The 23,231-nt window shown below is 41.7% G+C and overlaps 1 protein-coding gene across 5 annotated transcripts in view; it reads left to right on the top strand.

Annotated features, from left to right (window-relative positions):
* TASOR2 (transcription activation suppressor family member 2) overlaps nt 1-23,231 on the top strand; it is a 72,503-nt gene that overhangs the window by 39,178 nt on the left and 10,094 nt on the right. For 4 of the 5 annotated variants that reach the window (XM_035021721.1, XM_035021718.1, XM_035021719.1 and 1 more), the window contains 7 exons: nt 1,821-1,893; nt 1,992-2,054; nt 3,821-4,540; nt 8,114-8,356; nt 11,713-12,592; nt 14,237-14,666; nt 17,715-21,563. In XM_035021721.1, coding sequence (XP_034877612.1) covers nt 1,821-1,893; nt 1,992-2,054; nt 3,821-4,540; nt 8,114-8,356; nt 11,713-12,592; nt 14,237-14,666; nt 17,715-21,563 — 6,258 coding nt within the window. The remainder of the gene's footprint in view (nt 1-1,820; nt 1,894-1,991; nt 2,055-3,820; nt 4,541-8,113; nt 8,357-11,712; nt 12,593-14,236; nt 14,667-17,714; nt 21,564-23,231) is intronic. The other variant, XM_035021720.1, reaches the window with a different exon arrangement.

Below are 23,231 nucleotides of genomic sequence, written 5' to 3'. Positions count from 1 at the left end.
CACCTAGACATTGAGTACCTTGAGGGCAGTTATCATATCTTAAGCATATTTGACACCTTAGTGCCCATGCCTGGTGTATAGAGGACAAGCAATAGATGTCCCTTGAATAAAGTATATGTGGCCTTGTACCCAGAAAACTGACCTTCAAGAACAGTACCAACCAAGGTCTCTTTTTAACAGGGTCTTAAGGACATGTATGGCTGTATTTTTCTGTGTGTAAATGGAAAAGGCTAATAGATATGTAAACATTGTATGATTTCTCCCCACAAAGGTTAAAATAGGAACTTGAGCCCTTTCAGTACATAATCTGAGAGACCAATAAGATATATATTTCTGTTTTATTTGCACATTTCATCTGTATCACAAAACTAAAATGCAGAATGATGTAGAGGCTAACTCTCTTGTCACTTTCACTTTTTATAGTAGTAGAAAATGAAGCCAGAATTATACCTGCAGTTTACTAGATACCAAAGCTATGGGTATATATAACTACTGGTATATTTATTCAATAATTATTTCTTCAGTCCCTACTGTGTGCCCAGAAGCATAAATACAAATACAGTCCCTGCCATCATAGAATTTGTAAGACTGGAGGAAACAAAAGCAGAAACTGTCAGGTGCCCAGGGGCTATCGCAGAAGCGTGTGGAATGATTGTTCCTGTGGATGTAATCATTGGAAGTCTTTTTCATACTTTGTTATTGAATAATTTATTGATTCCCCATATTTGTAGGCTTATGACCTATCTTTTTTTTTTTTTTTTTTAAGATTTTATTTATTTGACAGAGAGAGAGATAGCGAGAGCAGGAACAGAAGCAGGGGGAGTGGGAAAGGGAGAAGCAGGCTTCCCGTGGAGCAGGGAGCCCGATGTGGGACTCGATCCCAGGACCCTGGGACCATGACCTGAGCCGAAGGCAGACGCTTAACGACTGAGTCACCCAGGCACCCTCAATCTTTGAAAATAGAATGTTTTCTCACTTTATTCTAAAAAATGGTGTATTTTGTTTGTTTCTTTTTTAACTGAAAAATTACTATATGAACATTGGATTTTCTCTTTGTTATGGATATATAAGCTTTTGAAATGGTGACTAATGGAAAAGCTGTTATCTTTATGATTTACAATGGCAACTTTTGGATAACTTCCCCACTATCTGGGGAAAAATTCCCAGAGTTACTAGAAACATGAAAATTTCTGGATTTTTTTTTTTCTTGAGCTCCAGATTCCCCTGAAGACTGTGATAGAGGGAAACGAGAGGAAGAGTTTTTTTTTATCTGCATCTCTTGTGCCACAGGACCTAATTATGTCATTAACTATTATTTTTTCTCTTAGGATGCTGTAGAAAGGATTATTTTATTGGATTGTATCTTCCAGTCTTGAGTTCCAGGATTCTGTGATATTTTTTGTGTAAACATGAGCTTAAGATGCTAATCCCAGGTCTGAGTCACCTTGAATTTGTAGTGGCTGAATGGTGACAGATTGGCTACTTAGGCAGCAGAATGAAATGTCAAGCATCTTAATGAAAAACTGAAATGTCTTTTCTAATTGATTTGTTACATAGCTGAACACTATCCTAAAACTAACCTTAATGTTCTGGTTCTTATATGTAGGCCTCACAGGGCCAAGATTATTTGAGGACTAAGGAACTTGCAGTTTCTGATACTGGGGACAAAATTCTCCTGATTCTTACAAACACTAACATTTCAAGAATTGTGTTATATTTATACTTTTCATGAGCTCACAATTCACTGCAGAGTGTGGTAGAGGGAGAAAGAGAGGGACTGAATCTTCTTTCACTTTTTTTTTTTTTTTTTTATGTTTAAGGCAATCATCAAATGCTTAGAAGATCGGGGCATTTTCATCTTATTTACATCATCAGCCTTAATACCAGAAACAAGTAAGGACCACTTTTTTTAAAAACTGTTTTTCAGTATGTTTACTTTTGTTTTATAAGATCAACAACCTAACTTTTCTTATGATTTTCATTCTGTGTAGATTTTGGAGATGGGCAGACGGGTCTATGTGGGTTACATTTATTCCATCCATCCCTTCCAGCAGGTAAGGGCACAGTGACGTCCAGTTCATGGAGTCTGGGGCATATTTTTCAGTCTTCATCTTGACCTCTCAGCAGCACTTGACCCTCGTAACTGTTTTCTGCTCTGAAATCACTCTCCTTTAACCTCCCTGGGTGATCCTTCTTTGTCTCCTTCGCAGACCTAGACTTTCCTCTGAGCTTCACATGCCCATATTCAGCTGCCTGTTGACATGTTCACTTAGATGTCTCAGGTGTTTAGTCACATTTTCCTGTTTATCCATGTTTGCTCTTCTTTTCCTTTTCGTAATACTGGCTCAAGGGCAAGTGTATTCAGCTAGGACTAACTTGGTGTTTCTTAATTTTGCAGTTACTTTTTCTTTAAAAAGAGCGGCATGACTCAGTTCAGTTCAGTAGACACCAGAGGCTGTTGTCATCTATGGGTTTTTTGGGTTTTTTTAAGATTTTATGTATTTATTTGACAGAGAGCACAGGTAGGCAGAGTGGCAAGCAGAGGAAGAAGGAGAAGCAGACTCCCTGCTGAGCAGGGAGTCCGATGTGGGGCTTGATCCCAGGACCCAGGGATCATGACCTGAGCCGAAAGCAGATGCTTGACTGAGCCACCCAGGCGCCCCATCTGTGGGGTTTTTTAATCTAAGAGTTACTGATGCCTTACATTTTCTAGGACTTTATTACCCACTTCTCAGTGACCTGACCTTTTCTTTTTTTTCCCCCCTCTTATTATTTTTCTTTATGTTATTGATTTGCTGAAAAATTAGCATTTCAGTCAAAGAGTGAGCCAAGGAGAGAGAGTGGAACACAAGACTAGTCGGTTTAGTTACTTACTTTTTAAAAAATGTTTAATTTTTTTTTAAAAGATTTTTATTTGTTTATTTGAGAGAGAGAGCATGAGAGGCGAGAGGGTCAGAGGGAGAAGCAGACTCCCTGCCGAGCAGGGAGCCCAATGTGGGACTCGATCTTGGGACTCCAGGATCATGACCTGAGCCGAAGACAGTCACTTAACCAACTGAGCCACCCAGGCACCCCCCAAAAATGTTTATTTCTTTTTTTTTTTTTTTAAGATTTTATTTATTTATTTGAGACAGAGAGAATGAGAGACAGAGAGCATGAGAGGGGGGAGGGTCAGAGGGAGAAGCAGACTCCCCGCCGAGCAGGGAGCCCGATGCGGGACTCGATCCCGGGACTCCAGGATCATGACCTGAGCCGAAGGCAGTCGCTTAACCAACTGAGCCACCCAGGCGCCCTGTTTATTTCATTTTAACACCAATAGTTACCATGAGATTTAGGGGTTACTTAAAGGTTTTACTTTCTGCAGGTCAGTTAGTTTGCATTGTAATTTCTTTAAAAGAATTTGAAGTAAGTTAAATAAGGTACAGATAAAATAAGACCGATTTTAAAAGCAGGAAATGAGCATTGAAAATACTTGAAGGCAAATCTGCGATGGTACCTGAGCTCATGCTGGGCTCCTGGTCAGATGAGGTGGAGCTGCCTTCCTCACTCTAACCCAGTGATTGCACTGGAATCACTCGTTTTTGGTTTGCGTGTGTGTGTGTGTGTGTATGAGTGAGTTCATGTAAATAGAGTTATATATACATTAAATGTACCCATAGGTCTTCTATTAATTGCCAATTAGATTCCCATGTGAAACACTACCATATTCAACCATCCCATGGTTTTGTAATCCACAGGATTTTCTTCCTGCATGTTTTTGTAGAATTAAAAAAAAAAAAAGACAAAACTTGAGGTTTAAATGTATGTGTATATGTTTTAGGGCTGAAAGAATTGAAAGGTGAAGATGACATCTCATTGAAGGTGACACCTATTTTACCTGCCCTTAATTGTGCCCTGCTAGAAGCAAAGAAGTCATTTACTGAAGAAGGAGTGTGTCCAAACATATTAGTAAAGCATAGTTTCCAAGAACTGTACAAGGTAGACAAAGGCTCTTCATTGACCGCTGCTTCCCAAGATGGAATTCAAGAGACTGCATTCTTTGGCCAACTGTCCAATGGCTTTGACTTGGTTCCTCCAGTGGAAAAGTGCCCTTCACAGTCTTTAACTCAGTTGAGGTCTTATTTTTCAGATCCTAGTGGGTATGTTTTGGAAGTGTCTACTGCGTTAGATTTATTGGCAGAGCGTCCTCAGTCCCCTTGTATCTCAGATGGAGTTTGTGACGCTGCATTTTCTTTAGTTATGACTCCAGATCCTGAATTTCTTGACTCAGAGGTAGAAGTAAGAAAAGAAACTGAAACCGAGAAGAATCCTGAAGAAATGTTTAAAGCCAGGCAGGGAGCTCTGCTTCCGTTAAGCGCAGCATCAAATCTGAGAGTTCAGCCTAAGAGAAAGGCAAGCGTACCACCTGCCGTGCAGAGTAAAAGGGTGAACTTGTGCCGCCCCTTCCCCAAAAGAAATCCTGCTGGAGCAAGCAAGGGTTCGGATTCTCTAGCAACTCTCAAATTAGTTAAAGGACCGCTCCCTCAGAAAAGAAAAAGAGGTAAGTACGATTTCTGTGGAGTATGAAATGAGCATTAGTAGTAGCTATGGTACTGATTGTCGTGCCCCGAGCTGGGGAGTATCAGGTAGAAGTTTGCTAGAAATGCCAACGTTTCTCTCCAGGTGATTTGTCTATGTGCTAAAATTTGAGAAGCACCATTCTAGATGGCAGATGAAAATCAAGAAATAGGAAAAACTGTAAGATACCTCAAAAGCCCACTACCAAAGGCTCATATTTCATTTGTAAAGTGCTTCCAACAGTCACTCACTCATTTACACTCCATTCTAAGCAATGGTGACTCAGTTTCTAAGCTATCCTTGGACAAATAAGGGTGGCAGAAGAGGGTCTTCTAAAACCAGGCTCACCAGTAGCAGCAGGAAGTGATAACCAGTAGTTTGAACGTGTATAAAGAGGGAATTAAATGCCTGAACTCTCCAAACCTAAAGCAGTCTGGGGCAAAATTTCCCATCCGTTATGTGTATCAGAGTTTTTAAAAATAGTCACCTGGATCCTGCCGTAGACCTGTTCAAACAATGTCCAGTGGCCTAGAGACCTGTATATTGAAATGATTCTACAAATGGCTTTGTTGCCTCCTGTAAATTAAATGAGAATCAGTCTGGAGCCACTTAGTGTATAGGCAAATGTGCTGTGGCAAACAGAGCACAGCAAACCACGTGATTTTGGCCTACTGTCACCTTAGTTGTGTGTATTGTACTTTGCTTAAAGGTAGGGAACCATATGCTCCATGACCCCTTACAGAAGGGGTCAACCAACTGTGGCCAAAGGGTCCCTCAAGCATTTACCAGTTGTCTCTGGCTGCTTCACACCTTGCTGGCAGAGGTGAGCAGCTGTGACTGAGATCATGTGACCTTCAAAGCTGAAAATATGTCCTAGCAGCCTGTCCCAGAAAAGGTTTGCTAACTGTATGTATAATATTTTGAATTTAGAAATGTTGATGCCTAAAGAAAACATCAGGGATATGCAGATCCTCAGGATTGTAGATAATTAAGGCTTTACCCTGTGGCTTAACAGATAGTTATTTCTGGCTTATTATAGTTGGAGACGGGGTGAGTATGTGCGCATACACACGCGTGTGGGAAGGATGGAAAGTGTGGCAGTATAAAGTGGTAAACCAGACTGTACAGCTACTTACAAATACGTTCCAGGCCAAGCATGTTGGGTTTCTTCTGTATATGAACCAGTTTACTTCAAGCTGTTGAATAATCTATAATTCAGGATACATGTTGTCACTGTTTCTCAAATTTCCACTTTAAGAAATATTTTATGTTATATAGTCAGTCCAGTGCATGCAAATATATACATGACTGAAACAAAAATTTCAAAAAACATTTACCCTAACTATGCCTAGTACAATCTAGTATTTTCTATCCTGCTTCATTTAAGAAAGGATTCTGGTTACAACTCATTAAATTTATTTTACAGTCCACCAGTGAATTGTGCCTACAACTTTAACATGGCATTGAGTGATGCAGATGATCCCTGAAGGATCACCTTCTTCTGTGTTTCTGTTTCCCTCCCAGGACCTGGGTTGTGTGCAGTCTTCCTGCCTGCCTATGCAGCTGCTAGGAGCCTCCCCTAGCTCTTGATCCTCTCGTCTTATTCTCTTTCTCTTCTCAATTTAGTCTGAACTTTTCCTGCTTGATTTATATTTTGCCTTTTTTGTGCTAAAAATTTTAGAAAATAGCTGGAGTAGAATGAGAAGTCATAAATAGGAAGGAAAATAATTAGACCCAGGGAAGTGTACCACATAAAGAGATGCAAGAGCTTTTTTTTAAAAAAAAAACAAAAACAAAAAAAAAAACCTTTCTCAAACTCCCAAAAGAATGAAATTAAATTGGTCTGTTTTCTACATTTCACTAGTAGTCATCACAATTTATTAAACTACTATCGTGTTTCCTTTTCTCAATTAGAAATACAGTTGATCCTTGAACAACGCAGGCAATCAGGGGCGCCAACCGACCCCCCACACAGTGGAAAAATCTCTATAGCTTTTGTCTCCACAAACTTCACTCCTGGTAACCTCCTATTGACCAGGAGCTTACTGATAGTACAAATCACTGATTGACACGTACTCTGTATGTTTTACATATTATATACTGTATTCTTACAATTATGTAAGCTGGAGAAAAGAAAGTGCTATAAGAAGATCATAAGGGGCGGAGGCCCCTGGGTGGCTCAGTCGGTTAATCATCCAACTCTTGATTTCAGCTCAGGTCATTGTCTCAGGGTCGTGAGATCAAGCCCCACTCAGTGGGGAGTCTGCTGGAGATTCTCTCTCTCCTTCCTCTGCCCCCTCCCCCCCCCCAGCTCTCTCTCACTTGTGCTCTCTCTCTCTCAAAATCTTAAAAAAAATCATAAGGGGGAGCGCCTGGATGGTGCAGTCAGTTAAGTGTCTGACTCTTGATTTCAGCTCAGATCATGATCTCAGGGTTGTGGGATTGAACCCCACGTTGGGCTCTGCACTTAGTGCGGAGTCTGCTTAAGACTCTCTCCCTTTCCCTCTGCCCCCCATCCCCCCCCCTCGAGCGTGCACATGCGTGCGCACTCTCCCAAAGAATAAATCTTTAAAAAGAAAATCAAAAGGAAGATAATACATTTATAGTAGTGTACTTAGATTTATTAAAAAGAAATCCATTCAAACGTTGTTCAAGGGTCAACTGTAGTGTTTTCTCTATAACGTAATTTTATAATATTTGCCAACACTCGTGTGATATTTTTATTGATATCTTTGGGACTAAATTTTTTGGTGGGAACAGCTGAAAGTAAAAGTTTTCAAAGGGAACATTTATTAACTTTTTTTTTAACTCTTAAAAGGTTGAAACGCTTTCTATTAATTTAGCAGGGTAGTCGTGAGGTTTTTTTCTACATACTTGCCTCCTAGCTGTTCCCTTCCATGTGAGAAGCAAAGCTGAGCACTTTGTAAGAGAGATGAAAGCTGAGCACTTTGTACGAGACTTGTAGAAAGTTAAATCAGTGAAAGCTTCTTCAGCAGACCTTCCTCTGTCTGCTCTGTAAAGATGATTTTTTCAGTGGTATTAAGACTTGTATATTTAGGAATAGTCAAGTGAAATCAGAAGATGGATCTTTATGAATATACAGTCTCTTTTCTGCAGTGCGATTACAGTTTTATCTAATGACTTCATGGGAGCTGTGTTGCTTTTCTGTAAATTGAATTCTCCATTCCCCAGTGCTGTGAACTACCATCTTCAGCCTTCACCTGCCTCATCAGTCAGGAAAGATTATGGAGAATTTTTTTTTTCTTTAGTTAAGTCATGCCTTGTTTTTACAAAGTTATTACTCTGACATTCTTCTTCACCTGACAGGCTATATCCAATGCTTAGAAAGATCATGTTTTTATATTTATCTGAGACCTTTTAACTCATGCTTTGTTAAAAAAAAATCTTTTAATGAAATACCCCAAATTTTATATTTTCTTCCCTATTGTTAAAGTTACCCCTCCCCCCAAAAAACAAAAGAAGTCAAAGGAGAAGCTATTGCTGATAAATATTTGAGCCCCCTACCGCTTAAAAAACGGTGTGTTTTCTACATAAGGTGCTGATGTGCGGGCTGCACAGTTTGTACAGACAACCAAATTGGATAGGAAAAAACAAGAAGCTCCCATTTCTAAAGATGCTCCAGTGGCAACGAATACTAAAAGGGCAAGGAAACAAGAGAAATCTCCAGTCAAAACTGTTCCAAGGGCTAAGCCACCCGTGAAGAAATCTCCACAAAAGCAGAGGGTAAATCTAGTAAAAGGCAATCAGAATCCCAGAATCAGAAAGCAGCCACAACCTGGTAAGAAACACTCTTCCTGTCGATTTAAACACCGCAATGCAGACTAATTGAGATTGCAAGATAGTATATTGAAATAATCTAAGAACAGCTGAAATTTAGCAACAGTTCCTGCTATTTCCTTGAGTTCAAACACTAACAGGACTAAGTAGGTGGGTTTCCTGTTGTAAATAAATCTGTTAAGTGCAGGTTCAGACCTTCACAAAATAGACCCTACTTTTTAGTTTGCAGAAAGACTGAACGTGAATGGTCTACAAGAGTGTCAGTGTAGAGAGGCTTCCTTATAAATAAATGCACACAGAAAGTATCTGGCAATATTTTTCTGGGCCGTAATCAGTTAAGAAAGTAGAAGGTTAGAAGTTTATTTGTCCAAAGGGAGTTAGAAAGAGATCACTGAAGACACTCAGTAGTCCAGAACCCTGTGTTTGGTTTTAGAAAGCATTAGATTAATTTTAAAAGCGGTTTTACTTTCCTAGTTTTGCTTCAGTGAATAATAAAGTTTAGTTATATGAACAAATGCCCAACTGCTCTAGTTCTGTATTTTCAACTGCTAGACAGAAAGCCCCACCGTCCCCACAGACTTCACCTCCCAAGCGGAGCTCACATCGCGTCCACGTCCTGTCTCACCTTGCGTCCGTGTGTGTGTGTATGTGTGTGTGTGTGTGTGTGTGTGTGTATGTGTTGCACTTCTTCCAGCCTGTGGAGTCTCGGACTTCTCCATCTTCCGTATTGAGGCCTGTGGGGTTGCATGTGTGTTGTTTTTCTTGTTAACAAAGATGTAATGTCCTCATACTTTGTATTCTTACAGTTTTTGGGTTTTTTTTTTTTTGTATTCTTTCAGTTTTCTGTCTAATCTCCCTGATTCTGCTTTCTCCCTCACCTATTTTTAGATTTTTAAAAAACCTCATGGTTAGTGGGAATTCAGAAAATATTGTTTTATTAGGCTGATGGTATTATGGGTAAGAGTGGTTTTTTCTAAGTTTCTTTAATATTGTTTTATAATAGAAGGGTTTTTTTTGTGTTTTGTTTTCAGTGAGTGACAATTTTTTAAGAGCTCATGTGATTCGAAAACCCAGTGTTGCAGTTTTGAGACACATACATACCAAATGCAAACTCTGCTGGTCTCTTGGGCGGTTCCTAAGGAGGCCTTACTCCACACCTCCTTGTTTCCCTCCTGCTGTTTCTCATTCAGTGTGTCTGTCCTGCCACGTACTCTGTGCTTCCCCACACGTCACCCCGATTTCTGCTCTTGTGCACTTCCCCTCCACCACATTCTGCACAGCTAGTCCTGCCTCCACCGTGAGGCGTTTCCCGATGCTCTGATCTTCACTCAGCTCTCTGTTTCTTTCATTTCCTTCTGGGTTTTTGAGAACACCGTAGAATCAAATTCGTACCCTTCTCTTATCATTTGATTTGTCTTGGTCCTGTCTTTCCAATGAATTTGTAAACATGAGCATAGATACACATATAAATGCCTTGTGTGCTGAGCTGTGTCATTTGAATTATTTGTACTGAATTGGTACAAATATTTGTAGATATTTGTAGACTAATGGATTAATGGGAAGAATGCAGTTGGGTATTGGCAGAAAAGTGCGCCCAGAAAATGAAAAGTTTTTAAAATATGTATTCAGAAATAGGCTGATTTGTATTGTAAATGTCTGTATATATTGTGCAGCCACATTCCAAGTTAAAATTTTAAGCTTGCTACCTTTTAAATAATCTCTTAATTTTTCTTTTATTTCTTAGTCACCTATACTAATCTGTTTCATTTCTTATAAAGTATAAGAATTTAGGAAGGCTCATTTTTGTTACTGAAACTAGTGCTTTTCTGCCCTTTTTAAAGTTTTCAATATAGCTTTTACTTATTGAACTCTATATTTTACATATATTTTATTTGGTGTTGTCTTATTTGTATTTTTTAAAAGAGATGATCAGTATTCTATTTTTAACTGATTGAGAACTTCTAACAAATCAGTAATTAAATGATTTAACTGAGACACATAATCTGTTAAAGCCTTTTTCTTCAGTGCAGTGTTCTTTATATTAGGCTTTACTTACAAGTGATACCCTGTGTAAGAGCCGTAATATTAATGACAATGGAATGAAATTAGTGTGAATAAACACATCAGAGATCATGTTTCCAGTAGATCTGTGGGGCTGATGACGTATCTCTGCTTCGGGTCACTTCACCCACCTAATCCCCTTGGGTTTTGCTATTGATTACTCTTATCCTTCCCAACACACACACACACACACACACACAAACACACACCCCTAATCCCCTTGGGTTTTGCTATTTTAAATAAAAAGTGGACAGTGGTTGATTACTCTTATCCTTCCCAACACACACACACACACACACACACACACGTTCTCATTCTGTTTGATGACCTCACAGGCCAGGGTTTTCTCCTTAAATGGATTCGTAGTCATTGGCCTTTGCAGGAAGGTTAATAATTCATTTCAGACCTGCTGCTGCTGTTATAAAGAACACAGTTGGCTTTTCTGTGCATGCACTTGCTGCAGGAAATTGTTGCCTAGTACTGTTGTGAACTCTGTCCTTCATGATAGCCGCATCTAAGTAGGCCAAACTAACATCCTGAGAATGGAAGTAGGCGACTGTAGAAGGTCGCTTTCTGCTTAAGACATATGGTGGATTGGATCATCTACAGAAAGGAGAATTATCGGTAGACAAGGAGATTTGCTATTTGCAGACAGAGTAGAGAGGAAATGTTTTCAGTACATAACTTAAAGTTTTAGAAGATGATGAAATTGGTGATTCTGAATGAATAATCTTATGACTCTTCTGATTTTTTTATTTGTATCATTACATATTCTAATGAAACATCAGTAGGGTTAAAAGTCATGTCTAGTTTGAACTTAGGTGATTTCTCTAACAAAGCACTTGTTAAGGGACATGCTTTCTAAAAGTGTGTTAACATACTATAATATACACTTCAAACTTAGAAATTCTTATGTTCTCACTAGATTGTAAGCTCTCTGAGGGCAGGACTCCTGTTTTTTATTCTTGTTTTTCTTTCCCTCTTTGTATATTTCTTTAGCTGATCAGTATCCCTTGTGTGTAGTTCGGTACGTGCCTTTTGAAAGGTGATTTCTTTTTAAATCAATATGCACACTCCTTAAGATTTGTTCCCATGGTAAATACATTATATTAGAACTGGCAGTTGGAAGAAACCTGATAGTAAAATTTCAACCTATAATCTATGTAACCTATCCAGAGGTTCTTCTTGAGTATATTGACTTAACCATTGATTTTCACTAAGCCATAGTAGTAATATAGCAGAGAATTAAAATATATGGAAATCAAATGTTACATGTCTTTTTCTTCTATACTGAAGCAAAAGGAGAAACTGGTTCACAACTTCCATCAGAAATCTCATCAGTTGGTCAAGAGGATGTTATTAGCATAAATGCAACTCAGACAGAAGATATCTCGGTGGCTCAAAAAGATCTGCCTGAAAACTCCATTGTCAACTGTGACTCCCAAGCCCTCAATATGCTAGCTGACCTAGCATTAAGTGCTGCTACTTCTACCACATCACCATCTGAGCCCAGGAGCTTTCCCTGCGCCTCTGAATCACCACAGAATGATGTTTTGCTTTCTAAAGAACATTCTGTGTGCGGTACATCTGACCATGAGTATCACAGAGGAGTTAAAAATCAAAAAGGTGGACTGTTACCTAAGCCCTCCTCTGAGAAGAAGAGTAGTCCGGCACCCGATTCCCCCGTCAGCCAAGAGGAGGAGAGCGTGGCTCCTGGCAGTCCGGCCCCCGTGGAAGCCGCATCAGCCCTTTCTGAGGAAACGCTAGAAAGTAATGATGCAAGCCAAAGCTCTTTTGTTGCCGTGGAACATTCCTATGCCCTGCTCCTTGCGGAACATTCAAAGCAGCACCTACAGCAGAGAGGAACCTCCAGCCCTGCCTTCGCCAAGAATGGCCCCAAAGGCCCTGAGGCGGGGACCCCGGTGGGGAAAGTAATGCCATTCCGGCACCAGCAGAGCGCGTCCCCGCTGCAGAAGCTGTCCGGGGCCCTGGTGCTCAAGCGCAGGAGCAGATTGCTGTCCTCCAGCCTGAAGGACTTTCACTGCTCTCACACTGTGTTCAGCTGTGACGGCTCCGTTAAGGTCACTTTCACATGTGACACGGAGTATGCGTTCAGCTTGGACAGCAAGTATACCAACAACCCGCTGGAGAAAACTGTAATCCGAGCACTACATGGGTAAGTAGGAGTGACACTCCATGAAAACGGACGTGACTTTTGTGTTGAGATAAATGCAGTGGGAAGGAATCCTTGTGCCAGACTTTGGGCAAAGAGAAGTCCTGTGTGTGCATCCGATAACTTAGTAATAATATCAGGCAGTCGTGTTTACTGACCACTAAGAAAATGAGGCTGGTTTTGCCCCTGTCATGGTCACATGGAGACCTTTTGCAAGCTGACTTTAACCCTGTGAATGGCTTTCCATTTTGAGATGCTCCTACATAAGCCTTTGTGGTCTTTGAATTACAATATTTAAATGAGATCTTAATGTAAAATCGTGAGATAGAGAAATAATGCTTTACAGCCTAAATTCCGGAAGAAACATTTCAAGAATTACTTCTAGCTTGTTAAGCTGGTCAGATTGTTCTGCGTGAGGAGGTTTACATGGGGTTGTTCTGTAAATCTTTAAGGGGCCAAGGCAGTCACAGCAGAGGGACTGAAGGCACAGGCTTTGGAGTATGGGCTGACCCAGGTTTTTAACGTAGGTTCTCCCACTTAACTAGCTTCTGTGACCTGGAAGAGGTTCCTGTTCTACTGGGGTAGTGCTTCTCGATCTTTACTCTCTGACAGCTTATTTAGAGATCTCATTCAAGTGCAGATTGTGATTCAAGTCTGTTTGGGACGGGCCTCTGGGCCTCCGAGTCTACATTTCTAACAGATTTCCAGGTGAAGCCAGTGGAGGGTGGCAGTCTGTAGGGACCCCTTCGAAGGATGGGTTAGTAATAGCTACAAGTGAGGTTGCTGTGTACTGGAGGGTTTTGTGCAGTGACTGGCACATACTGGTAAGTGGTAACCATTACTATTCCCAACGAGCGCTCGCTGAAGGGAATGGCACTCAGCTACCTCTTCGTGGAGTGTTTCACCTAGGAGCGGCTCAATTGTGTCAGACTTCTCTCCGTGCTCCGGTTACAAGCTTGCACTCATGGGAGCATCGACTTAACATTTGCATCTACTCAGGACGGTCATTTCCATAGCCTTCATCCTGCTTACCTGAAGCCCAGCTCTGCAGCCCCTCTGACTCTTCTCACTGCCACTCTCTGCTTTACTTTGGCCGGGCAAATGGCCAGAAATGTTTTCTCCCTGTGTGGTTTCAGGAGATTTGCCAGGACTGTAATCTGAAAATAGTGTTCTGCTGAATTGCCCACAGAGATATTTTAATCTTCAGACTTTCCCAACTATTAGAAGAAACACACAAAAACAGAAAAGAAATGAGTTGGCCAGACTTGGCAAAAATGAGGATTTGGGTGGTTGCTGGAGCCATTATTCACATAATAGGTATATTGTGTCCAGAGAGAGTTGGAGTGGAGTAAAAGAAAAATCCTAGACCAGGAGCCTGGAGACCTCTGTTCGAGTCGTGGCTCTACCGCGTAAAGGTTTTGTGATCTAAAAGAAGTTAGTTTTCAAAGCTCTGATTTTCAGTTCCCTCTTCTGCCTCTGTTAAGTGAGGGGATTAGATTCATTGTCATTATTTGTTACATTAACTTCATTTTTATCTTATTCATTGTTTCAAGTTTGTATATTTTTAATACAAAAATGAACACATTTAAAACTAAGAATCACCAATTTCAGTGATTTTTTTGCATGTTTTTTTCCTTAAAATCTCAGGCCCTGGAACACTGACTTACCTGATAACGTGGAAGAAGTGAAGCTTTTACTTCATATGTGGGTAGCTCTGTTTTACAGCAAGCAGAACAAAGTCATACGGTCATCCCGAAAAGTGGTAGAACACAGCAACCCAGCAAAATATGTGTCTATAAATAGCACATTAGAATCTTTTGAATTCAGTGAAATTGAGGAGTCCTCCAGTGTGGAAAGATATTCTGTAGACCCTCTTTTGGAGACCAATGAAACTCCCACAGGTCATGCTGCCGACGTGTCCTTCCCTGACACTAACGCCTTGCTTCCCTTCATGAAACCACCACACACGGGAGGCTTGGAATTCTGGGTACAGAATGAACAGAAAGAAATTTGTGCAGGAGAGGGTCATCCAGATACCCCAGAAAGCCAGAATTTGATTTATTCTTGTAATAATGAGGTAAGTAAAGCTGAATACTATATGTGCTGACATTTTTGAAGAAATTTCTTTTTTTTTTTTTTCTTGATATGTAAAATCACATTCAAAACATGTCATTGGTTTCTTTTAGGAAGGTGGATTCTCTGTGTAAAGGATTAATATCAAAACTTAGTTTCCGTAAATGTCGCTCTGGATTGTCTGCAGGTGGAGCTTTTCTCCATCCTGATTGAAGACGCAGAAGTAGAAACAAACCATGGGGGTCAAATGGGCCTGGGGACCAGCCATAATGGTGTCACTTATCAGTTGTATAATTTGGGGCAAATTACTTGTTCTCTCTGAGCATGCTCTCTTATCTTTTAAAAGAGGTAAATAATATCTGTTCTTAGAATAGGTTTTTTATTTTATTCGAGAGCAAGAGAGCAGGAGCAGAGTGGGAGAGTGGGGGGGTGCAGAGAGAGAGGGAGAAGCAGGCTCCCCACTGAGCAGGGAGCTCGATGCGGGGCTCGATCCCAGGACCCTGAGATCATGACCTGAGCTGAAGGCAGACGCTTCACCGACTGAGCCACCCAGATGCCCTAGAATAGTTTTTAAGGATCATATGCAGCAATAAATATTATAAGTCTTTGGTAAACCTTAAACTGAAATTGAATATGTTAAAAATTATTAGAATAGTAAGTACAATGCTAGACTCTACTGGTAACTATTTGTAAATATGGAAAATACACTTTGTTTCTTTCCATTGTTCTCAACTAATGTTCAGCAAGACCAGATAATCACATTTTAACTGGAGCAAATAAAAAAGTTATATCAAAAGTCTATAAGTAAATGGATTGACAAAATATGTGCCTCTTAAGCATTGGTCTCTTCCAGGATACTTTTGCATGGGTTTGGGCACCTGCAGTGCGCGTCTTAACATTGAATAGACAGCGTTTCTATACCTGGGGTTACGTGGGGATTTGCAGGTCTAGGGACAAACCTCAGAGAGCCTGTGTCTCCAGATGCTCATCTTTATCAAAATGAAACTGATGGTGTGCTGTGGACTAGACAGTGGTTTGCGCCCTTTGCTCACATTAGCTCAGGCTCACACAGCCTCGTGAATAAGGACCACTCCCCCCATCTTATAGATGAGGAGACTAAGTCTGCTTCTCTCTCTCCCTCTGCCTCTTCCCCTGCTTGTGCTCTCTCTCTGAAATAAATAAACAAATAGATCTTTCTTTAAAAAAAGAATCTCTACCTTAGAATAAGAAAATATAGTTTAGGGGCGCCTGGGTGGCTCAGTTGGTTAAGCGACTGCCTTTGGCTCAGGTCATGATCCTGGAGTCCTGGGATCAAGTCCCGCATCAGGCTCCTTGCTCAGTGGGGAGTCTGCTTCTCCCTCTGACCCTCCTCCCTCTCATGCTCTCTGTCTCTCATTCTCTCTCTCTCTCAAAAAATTAAATCTTTAAAAAATTTAAAAAAAAATAAAAAATCTAGAAGACTTTGATTACTACCTGATAAAGTATTTTTTGTTGTTTTAATCTGTAATCACCATCATCATTACTAATTCTAGGAATGGTGTTTTTGTAAATGTGAAATAGTATTAAGAAATAAGAGTATTAAAATTAATTTCTATAGCATATACTTAAGTTTTTTTCCATCATCTCCTTGGCTACCATGCCCATACTTTAAAGGCGTGCGCACATGCGCTATCCCCTGCCGTCTTCCCCACGTGGGCAAACTAGATGTGAAGAGAACTCCAGCACCATAGGCATTAGAAACCATTGGCATGTTACTCTGAGTCATGTGTTTAAATGTGTGGGTTAATGAACTAAATAAGAAAAAAATAAAAAGTTCTTTTTAAGTATCAGACTTTATGTTAAACATATTACACTTCGCCAGTAGTAAAAAATATCTATCAATATAAACATAGGAAGTTGATGACAATTTGCATTTCACGAAGTCCACAGGCCTGGTGAGATTAGCAGCCACAGCATGATTGAAGGGTCACAGGACAGTTTTCAGAATGACTCTTACCATCAAGACTTTTCTATCCTTTGTGTCTGGCCAGTCATGTCCTCTTAAAACTCTGAGTCTCCACCCTACCCTGCCATTTATGTGGGTCAGTGTCTTTCTTTGTTTAAGACAGAAGTCTTTTTAACAGATTTGAAACCCAGGTCCTGACTTTGAGTATGATCGCCTCAAGACGTGGCAGGAAATCTGTGACCATAATGTTCCAAATATTATAGGTGTATGGTCAGTGATGATCAGTCCATTTTACCATATTCTGGACAAGACCATGCTTCAGCCTTAAAACAGCCTGTTTATGAGGTCATCAGAATGTCCAGAGGTATTCCGCTAGTGTTTAACCTATATCCTTCCTGCTTTAAAGCGATCCTTTTGGTTCAGTTTGTTAATGCAAACTGCACTGTGTTTTCTGTTGTTCTGTTGAATAGGAGTATTGTAATGAGTTACAAGCAAAGAAGATAGCTAAGGGGTAAGGGATCTTTATTTACCAGAATGGAGATTGACACCCTCGAAAAACTGCTCATCAGTCATACTACAAGAGATCATAATTTACTCTTTCCTCATGGGAGAGTTCCAGATGACAGTGTATTTGTGGTTTGATCGAAAGCTGGTGTTTAAAATAAATTATTCTTTGCTTTAAAAAACTATCTTTTAATCTTACTGAAAAACACTTAAAACTGAGTCCTTTTTTCTCTAGTACTGCATTTCTGCATTAGGTGATGCTAGTTAGCAAACAGGCTGCATTTTCAGGTCTTTGCATTGTCACTGGTCCAGCCACTTTTCTTCCCAAAAGTCAATTAAAAAAAAAAAAAAAAAAAAGACTGTGCAGTTAAAGGTTTGAAGCTCTCATTTGTGTGTATATTTAAAGAAAAATTCCTAGTTTGGGCTGTTGTAAGTCTGCCTAAAAAGAGAGGGATTTGCTTGATTTCTACCCTGTGATATTCTTAAAGATTAAAAGATTCAAAAGAACAAACTGACATTGATTCTTGTCCACTCTGTTCTTCACCATAAGTGATGTGAAAAAAGAGTCTATTTGACTCTTGATTTTTCTTTTTGTCATTTCAGATAATGGGGGGTAAAGCCAAACAAGACCCATCAGATAAACTAGAGACTTATAATCTTGGAAGTACCCAAACTAATGGACCTTCTATTCCCGGTGAAGATAAAACCTTTGAGCCACTTGATAGCACAAGAGTGACTTACAGTGATCCTGTCACACAAACCACATTCAGCAAGACTTATGATGGGCTCAGCGATCAGTCGGTGACTTGTCAGAAGTCTGTGTACAGCACCCTGGAAAGCAAAGTTGATATTTTTCATGCAGCAGTGCAAGCAAAAACCAGTGCTTTACAGGGCCTCATCCAGCAGAGCAGCCCCATGAGCAAAGAATGTCAGCCTTCATTGGAGAGTAAGGATGATACAGAGTATGTGATGATTAATCTGGAACCAGTTACGTTCACTTTTGAAAAAAACACCTATGTACCAATACAGACAGAAGTTGCAAATAGAAGCGATGAACCTACAACCTTTAATACGGAGTTGATTAAGCAAGTGTCACCTGCTCCGAGTCTTAGACATCCTGTGTCATTTGAAAAGGCACAAACACAAGGCCTTAGGGATGTTCCCTCTCCAGCAATGTCCAAACAAAAAGGCACTAAGTACCTTTGTGCCTCCTCAGTAAGTAGAGAGACACTTGCAACAGAAATGTGTTCATGTGCACTACAGAAAGAGATTCCTGCTCCAGGCTTATCACCACCATCTGAAAATTCGAGGGTAGCCGAGGCGTTGTCATTAGTTAAAAGTTCTAATCATTCGTCACCCAGGGAAGAAATGAAACTCTCTCAAGAATTTTTCCTGCAGACTCAGAGTCTCTTTGGCATATCTTCGGAAGAAATTGTAGAGCCTTCCCAGGTTGAAGAAGTGGTCTCGGCATCTGCCTCCGCCGCTTTGGGAAGAACTACCTCTCGTAACTGCATTCCGCCAACGGGCGATACGGCAGGTAGCTCCTCGGAACCAGTGAGTGACAGGAGTGCTCTAAAGAGTGAAAATAGGAATTTTGAACCCTTTGATTCAGCTTTTACCAAGCAAACCAGCCTCTCTGTGAGTAGAGAGGAGACCAGCCTGGAGTTCTCTGAGGATGATTCTGACATTGACCTCACTCTCACAATATCGCCACCCACCAGCCCCAGAGAAGAGATGCCCGCGGAGGGACTAGAGCTGAGGCAGGAGGCCCCCGTGTCGAATCTGGAACTTCAGGACACAACTGAAGAGGTAATCGGGCCAGAAGAGGTGACTCTCCTAGAAAACCCCGAAGTGGATTCTGCTGTTTTTACATCCGTGTTCCCTACAGTGCCGGAGAAATCGTTAGAAAGTAAGGAGAGAAAAGGTGATAATTTACAAACAGTTACCCTAATACTTTCTAAAGAAACTTGTGCCCTTGAGATTGCAGAGGAAGTGAACGTTAGCTCAGACTTTCCCTTTGCCTCTTTAATTGAAGAAGTGTCACCAGCTTCCAGTCCTGACCCCCAGGAGCCAGCTGAAGCAGCAAAGCCATCTCAGGCCTTGTCTCTGTGTAGTTTACAACTAGCCGATACACAGCGGGAGAGAAATGCCAGATTCTCCCCGATCGAGTCCGTAGATTCGGCCTTCACGGAGAAAGGAAATTCTTTTGTTGGTCCTGTCCATCCAGTGGGACAAGAGAGCCTAACTGGAGTCCAGCAAATGCAGCTTTCTGCTGAAATGCCGCTAGTAGGAAGTAAGCATCCAGAAAGAAAAGATGGCCATTTGACCCTTCCTGGTAAAGTAACGGAGGAAATTGTCCCAGGGGGGCACGGTGAGGGTGAGGGTTTCTCATTCTCAGAAAAGGTGCCATGCTGTGATACGAAGCTGGGACAGCCTGCCCCGGCTGCCAAACACGGAGAGGACATCCAGCTTTCTCTAGAAAAGTTGGTGACATCGGGAAATCCACTGCAGCCAGTTAGCATACAGAACAGGAATTTAAGTCCTCTTGTCTTGGAGACCAGTGAGCCTCCATTTAGTCCTAGAAAGATGACTGAAAATAAGTTTTTGGCAGACACATTTGTTTCTACAACTGCTCCAAGTGGTATAGTGAATGTGTCACTAAAACAGCAGACCAGCCCTAAAAGTATTAAAAATCTCTTTAGCAGTGATGTGAAGACAGATGGAGGCGTTTACACGCAAGCTCAGTCCTTGAGCTCTGGCTTAGTTGGCGGAGCTGATACATGGACACACAGACACTCAGAGATCCCCAAACTTGCTTTTCCCTCAGATGGTGCTGCCTTACCCCACTGTCCCAGACCCACAAACACAGAAACCGGGTTCCAGACACAGGAAATCTCAGTAGTCAGAATGGCCAGTTTGCTGAAGAGTGGTGACGCTGAGGCCAAATTCCATGAAGAAATCACAGATCTAGGAGGTGTTGACTCCCAGTCAAGCACCACATCTCCAAACGGCAAACAAAAAATAATTCCTGTGCTGCAAGATAGGGCAGTGTGTGAAACAAAAGATCTGCTGAACGCTGGGCTTTTCCCCACGTGTGTGCCTGGGGATTCATACCATAAAACAGCCATCACCAGTGAAAATACCAGTAGAGAGCCCTGTGCTTCCGTCGTTCCCCAGTCTTGTGCCCCTCTTGTTTGTGGAGTCTCTGAAGAGCAGACAGCAAATAAGGGCTCTGGTGAGGGGCTCAGAGCCGAGGAGGACTCGGGGACCGTGGGTGGAGACGTGGATGTCAGTGTGAATTCTGACATCCATTATGAGCCGCTTTCTGGAGAGTCCGATCAAGACTCTTGCGGGGACTGTAGAAATCCCAAATCAGAGGTAGAGGGTTCCTGCACTTTGAGGTATAGTCAAACCAAGAAAGAAGAAGATGCTTCAAAAGATGATTATGACTCTTTCCTGAGCCTAAATAACAGTGATAATGAAGAGTGGGGCTACTCTGCCCACGCCCCAGGGCTGGAGACGGGCATTGCTCCCAGACACTGGCTCGTTGGATTCAAGAAAGAAGACAGGTATGTGCCATCTTATATCCAGATCCGAGACCTCCGTGGCATCCCCAGGACTTACGCTAATTTCACCATAACTAAAGAGCTCACAGATACCACAAGAACTTTGCACAGCCTGAAGAGGCACCCCAATTTCACTGCAAAATGTGGCTTGCTCAGTTCCTGGACAAATACCTGGCAGGTGGCAGATGACCTCACCCAGAACACTTTAGATCTGGAGTATCTGCGTTTTGCACATAAGCTAAAACAAATTGTAAAGAAGGGCGATTCTCGGCCTTCTGCCTCCTCCACCAATGTCTTTCCAAAGGAGCCTCCTCTAATTGGTGCTGGAGCCTTCCCTCTGACAAAAGTGTCCGAGTCCCCGGCTCTGCACCTTGCATCCCGCAGCAGAAGCCCCCTTGTGGTAACAGTGGTGCACTCAGGCTCCTGGCAGCAGGGCCCACGCAGGACAGGCCACACGCTTGGCAGTTTGGATAGTTCTTACTTTTGGAAGGAGAGCTGTGGTCACAGTAGAAATCATCTTGAAAATTCTGGAAGAAATCAGACTGTTTCATTCCACCTCAACAAACTGAAATACAACACTACTTTAAAAGAATCCCGGAACGATATTTCACTTATTCTCAATGAATACGCTGAATTCAACAAGGTGATGAAGAATAGCAGCCCGGTCGTTTTCCCAGAGAAAGAGTCCACCATGGCTTCTGGAGAAGCTGCCTCTCGAGAGCTGTATTCCTCTTTCCCACGGGCAGCCTCCTATGAAGACATGATCACAGACCTGTGCACCAGTTTGCATGTCAAACTGAAGAGTGTGGTCCAAGAGGCCTGTAAGAGCCCCTTCCTGTTCTACGTCCTGGAGACCGAAGACCAGTCATTCTTTGTGAGAACAAAGGTACAGTGCCAGCTTCCCCTTCGAGCTTGCATGGTTCCAGTAGCCGTCTGACTTTGTCTTAGAGCTCGTACATTTAGCATTCATGGCTTCAGAGAGAAATCATGACAGGAAGTGGCCTTTGAGTCTGACAGCTCCGTCTGTCTGCATATAAGTGTTCCGCTGCGGAAATCCCAGACCCATCATGGGTCCCGCGTCATGTGTCACCTCTGCTTGTCATGTCTATTTCCATCAGTCTGGAGTAGTTCCTCTGTTGTGTGTTATCTTTGGTGACCTTGACAGTATTGAAGGATGTACGCCAGTTATGTGAGAGTTTCCTTCAGTTTATGTGCATCTCCTGTTTCCTCATGATTTATGCATTTTAGATGAAAATACCCACATGCGATGTTCTCCTCTTAATGCACCATGTCAACTTGTCCCACTCCTGTGTATTAATTTCTTTCCCGTGAAGATGGTTTCTGCCAGGTTCCTCTACCTCCAATGTAAAGTTAATAAATGTGCTGTAATTATTAATGAGTGGGGAGGGAGAATAGGCTATATAAAAATATCCTATTCTGCATCAGACTTTCACCCACCCAAGTGAATATCCATTGACGGTTGCCTGAAGCAGCTACTAATATGATCGTTGCTTGGGGGGCAGGTGGGGGGCGGGGGTTTCAATTCCATCCTTCCTTGTACATTTATTAGTGGGCGTTCTGCTGCAGGATAGAGCTTTCCCTTCTCCAGCATATGCTTATTTATACCCCATGGGCCCACATTCCATATAATTTTACTCAGAGTTACCATCCAGTCCCTCATCATTTTTTGTTCATTCTAAGTGTACTCCTTAACCCCCATCTCCCTCCCCTTTCCCTCCAGTGACCAGCAGTGTGTTCTCTGTAGTTCAGTCTGTTTCCTGGTTTCTCTCTCTCTCTTTTTTCCTTTGTTTTGTTTCTTAAACTCCACATATGAGTGAGATCCTGTGGTCTTTGTCCTTCTCTGACATTTCACTCAGCATGGCTCCATCCACGTCGTTGAAAATGGCAAGATTTCATTCTTTTTTATGGCTGAGTAATATTCCAGGGTGTGTGTGTGCGCGCGCGCGCGCACGCACACACACACGTACATACATACATGTGTACACATACATCTTCTTTATCCATTCATGAGTCAGTGGATGCTTGGGCTGCTTCCATAATTTGGCTATTATAGATAATGCTGCAATAAACATAGGGGTGCATGTACCCCTTTGAATTAGTGTTTTTGTATTCTTTGAGTAGATACCCAGTAGTGGGATTGCTGGATCGTAGGGTAGTTCTGTTTTTAACTTTCTAAGGAACCGCCATACTGTTTGCAAAGTGGCTGCACCAGCTTGCATTCCCACCAACAGTGCACAGGGTTCCTTTTTCTCCACATCCTCGCCAGCACTTGTTTCTTGTGGGGTTTTTTTTAAGTTTGTTGTTGTTGTTGTTATTTAATTAATCTCCAACACCCTATGTGGGGTTCAAACTCACAACCCCAAGATCAAGAATTGCGCAATCCTCCAACTGAGTCAGCCAGGTGCTCCTCTTGTGTTGTTGAGTTTAGCCATTCTGACAGGTGCAAGGTGATATCTCATTGTAGTTTTGATTTGCATTTCCCTGATGATCAGTGATGTTGAGCATCTTTTCATGTATCTGTTGGCCATGTGTA

This window comes from Mirounga leonina, unplaced genomic scaffold (genome assembly GCF_011800145.1).
Source record: "Mirounga leonina isolate KUSES-001 unplaced genomic scaffold, KU_Mleo_1.0 Mir_175, whole genome shotgun sequence".
NCBI lineage: Eukaryota > Metazoa > Chordata > Mammalia > Carnivora > Phocidae > Mirounga > Mirounga leonina.
The sequence above is the reverse complement of the archived record's forward strand: the minus strand, read 5'-3'. Positions and strand labels throughout refer to the sequence as shown.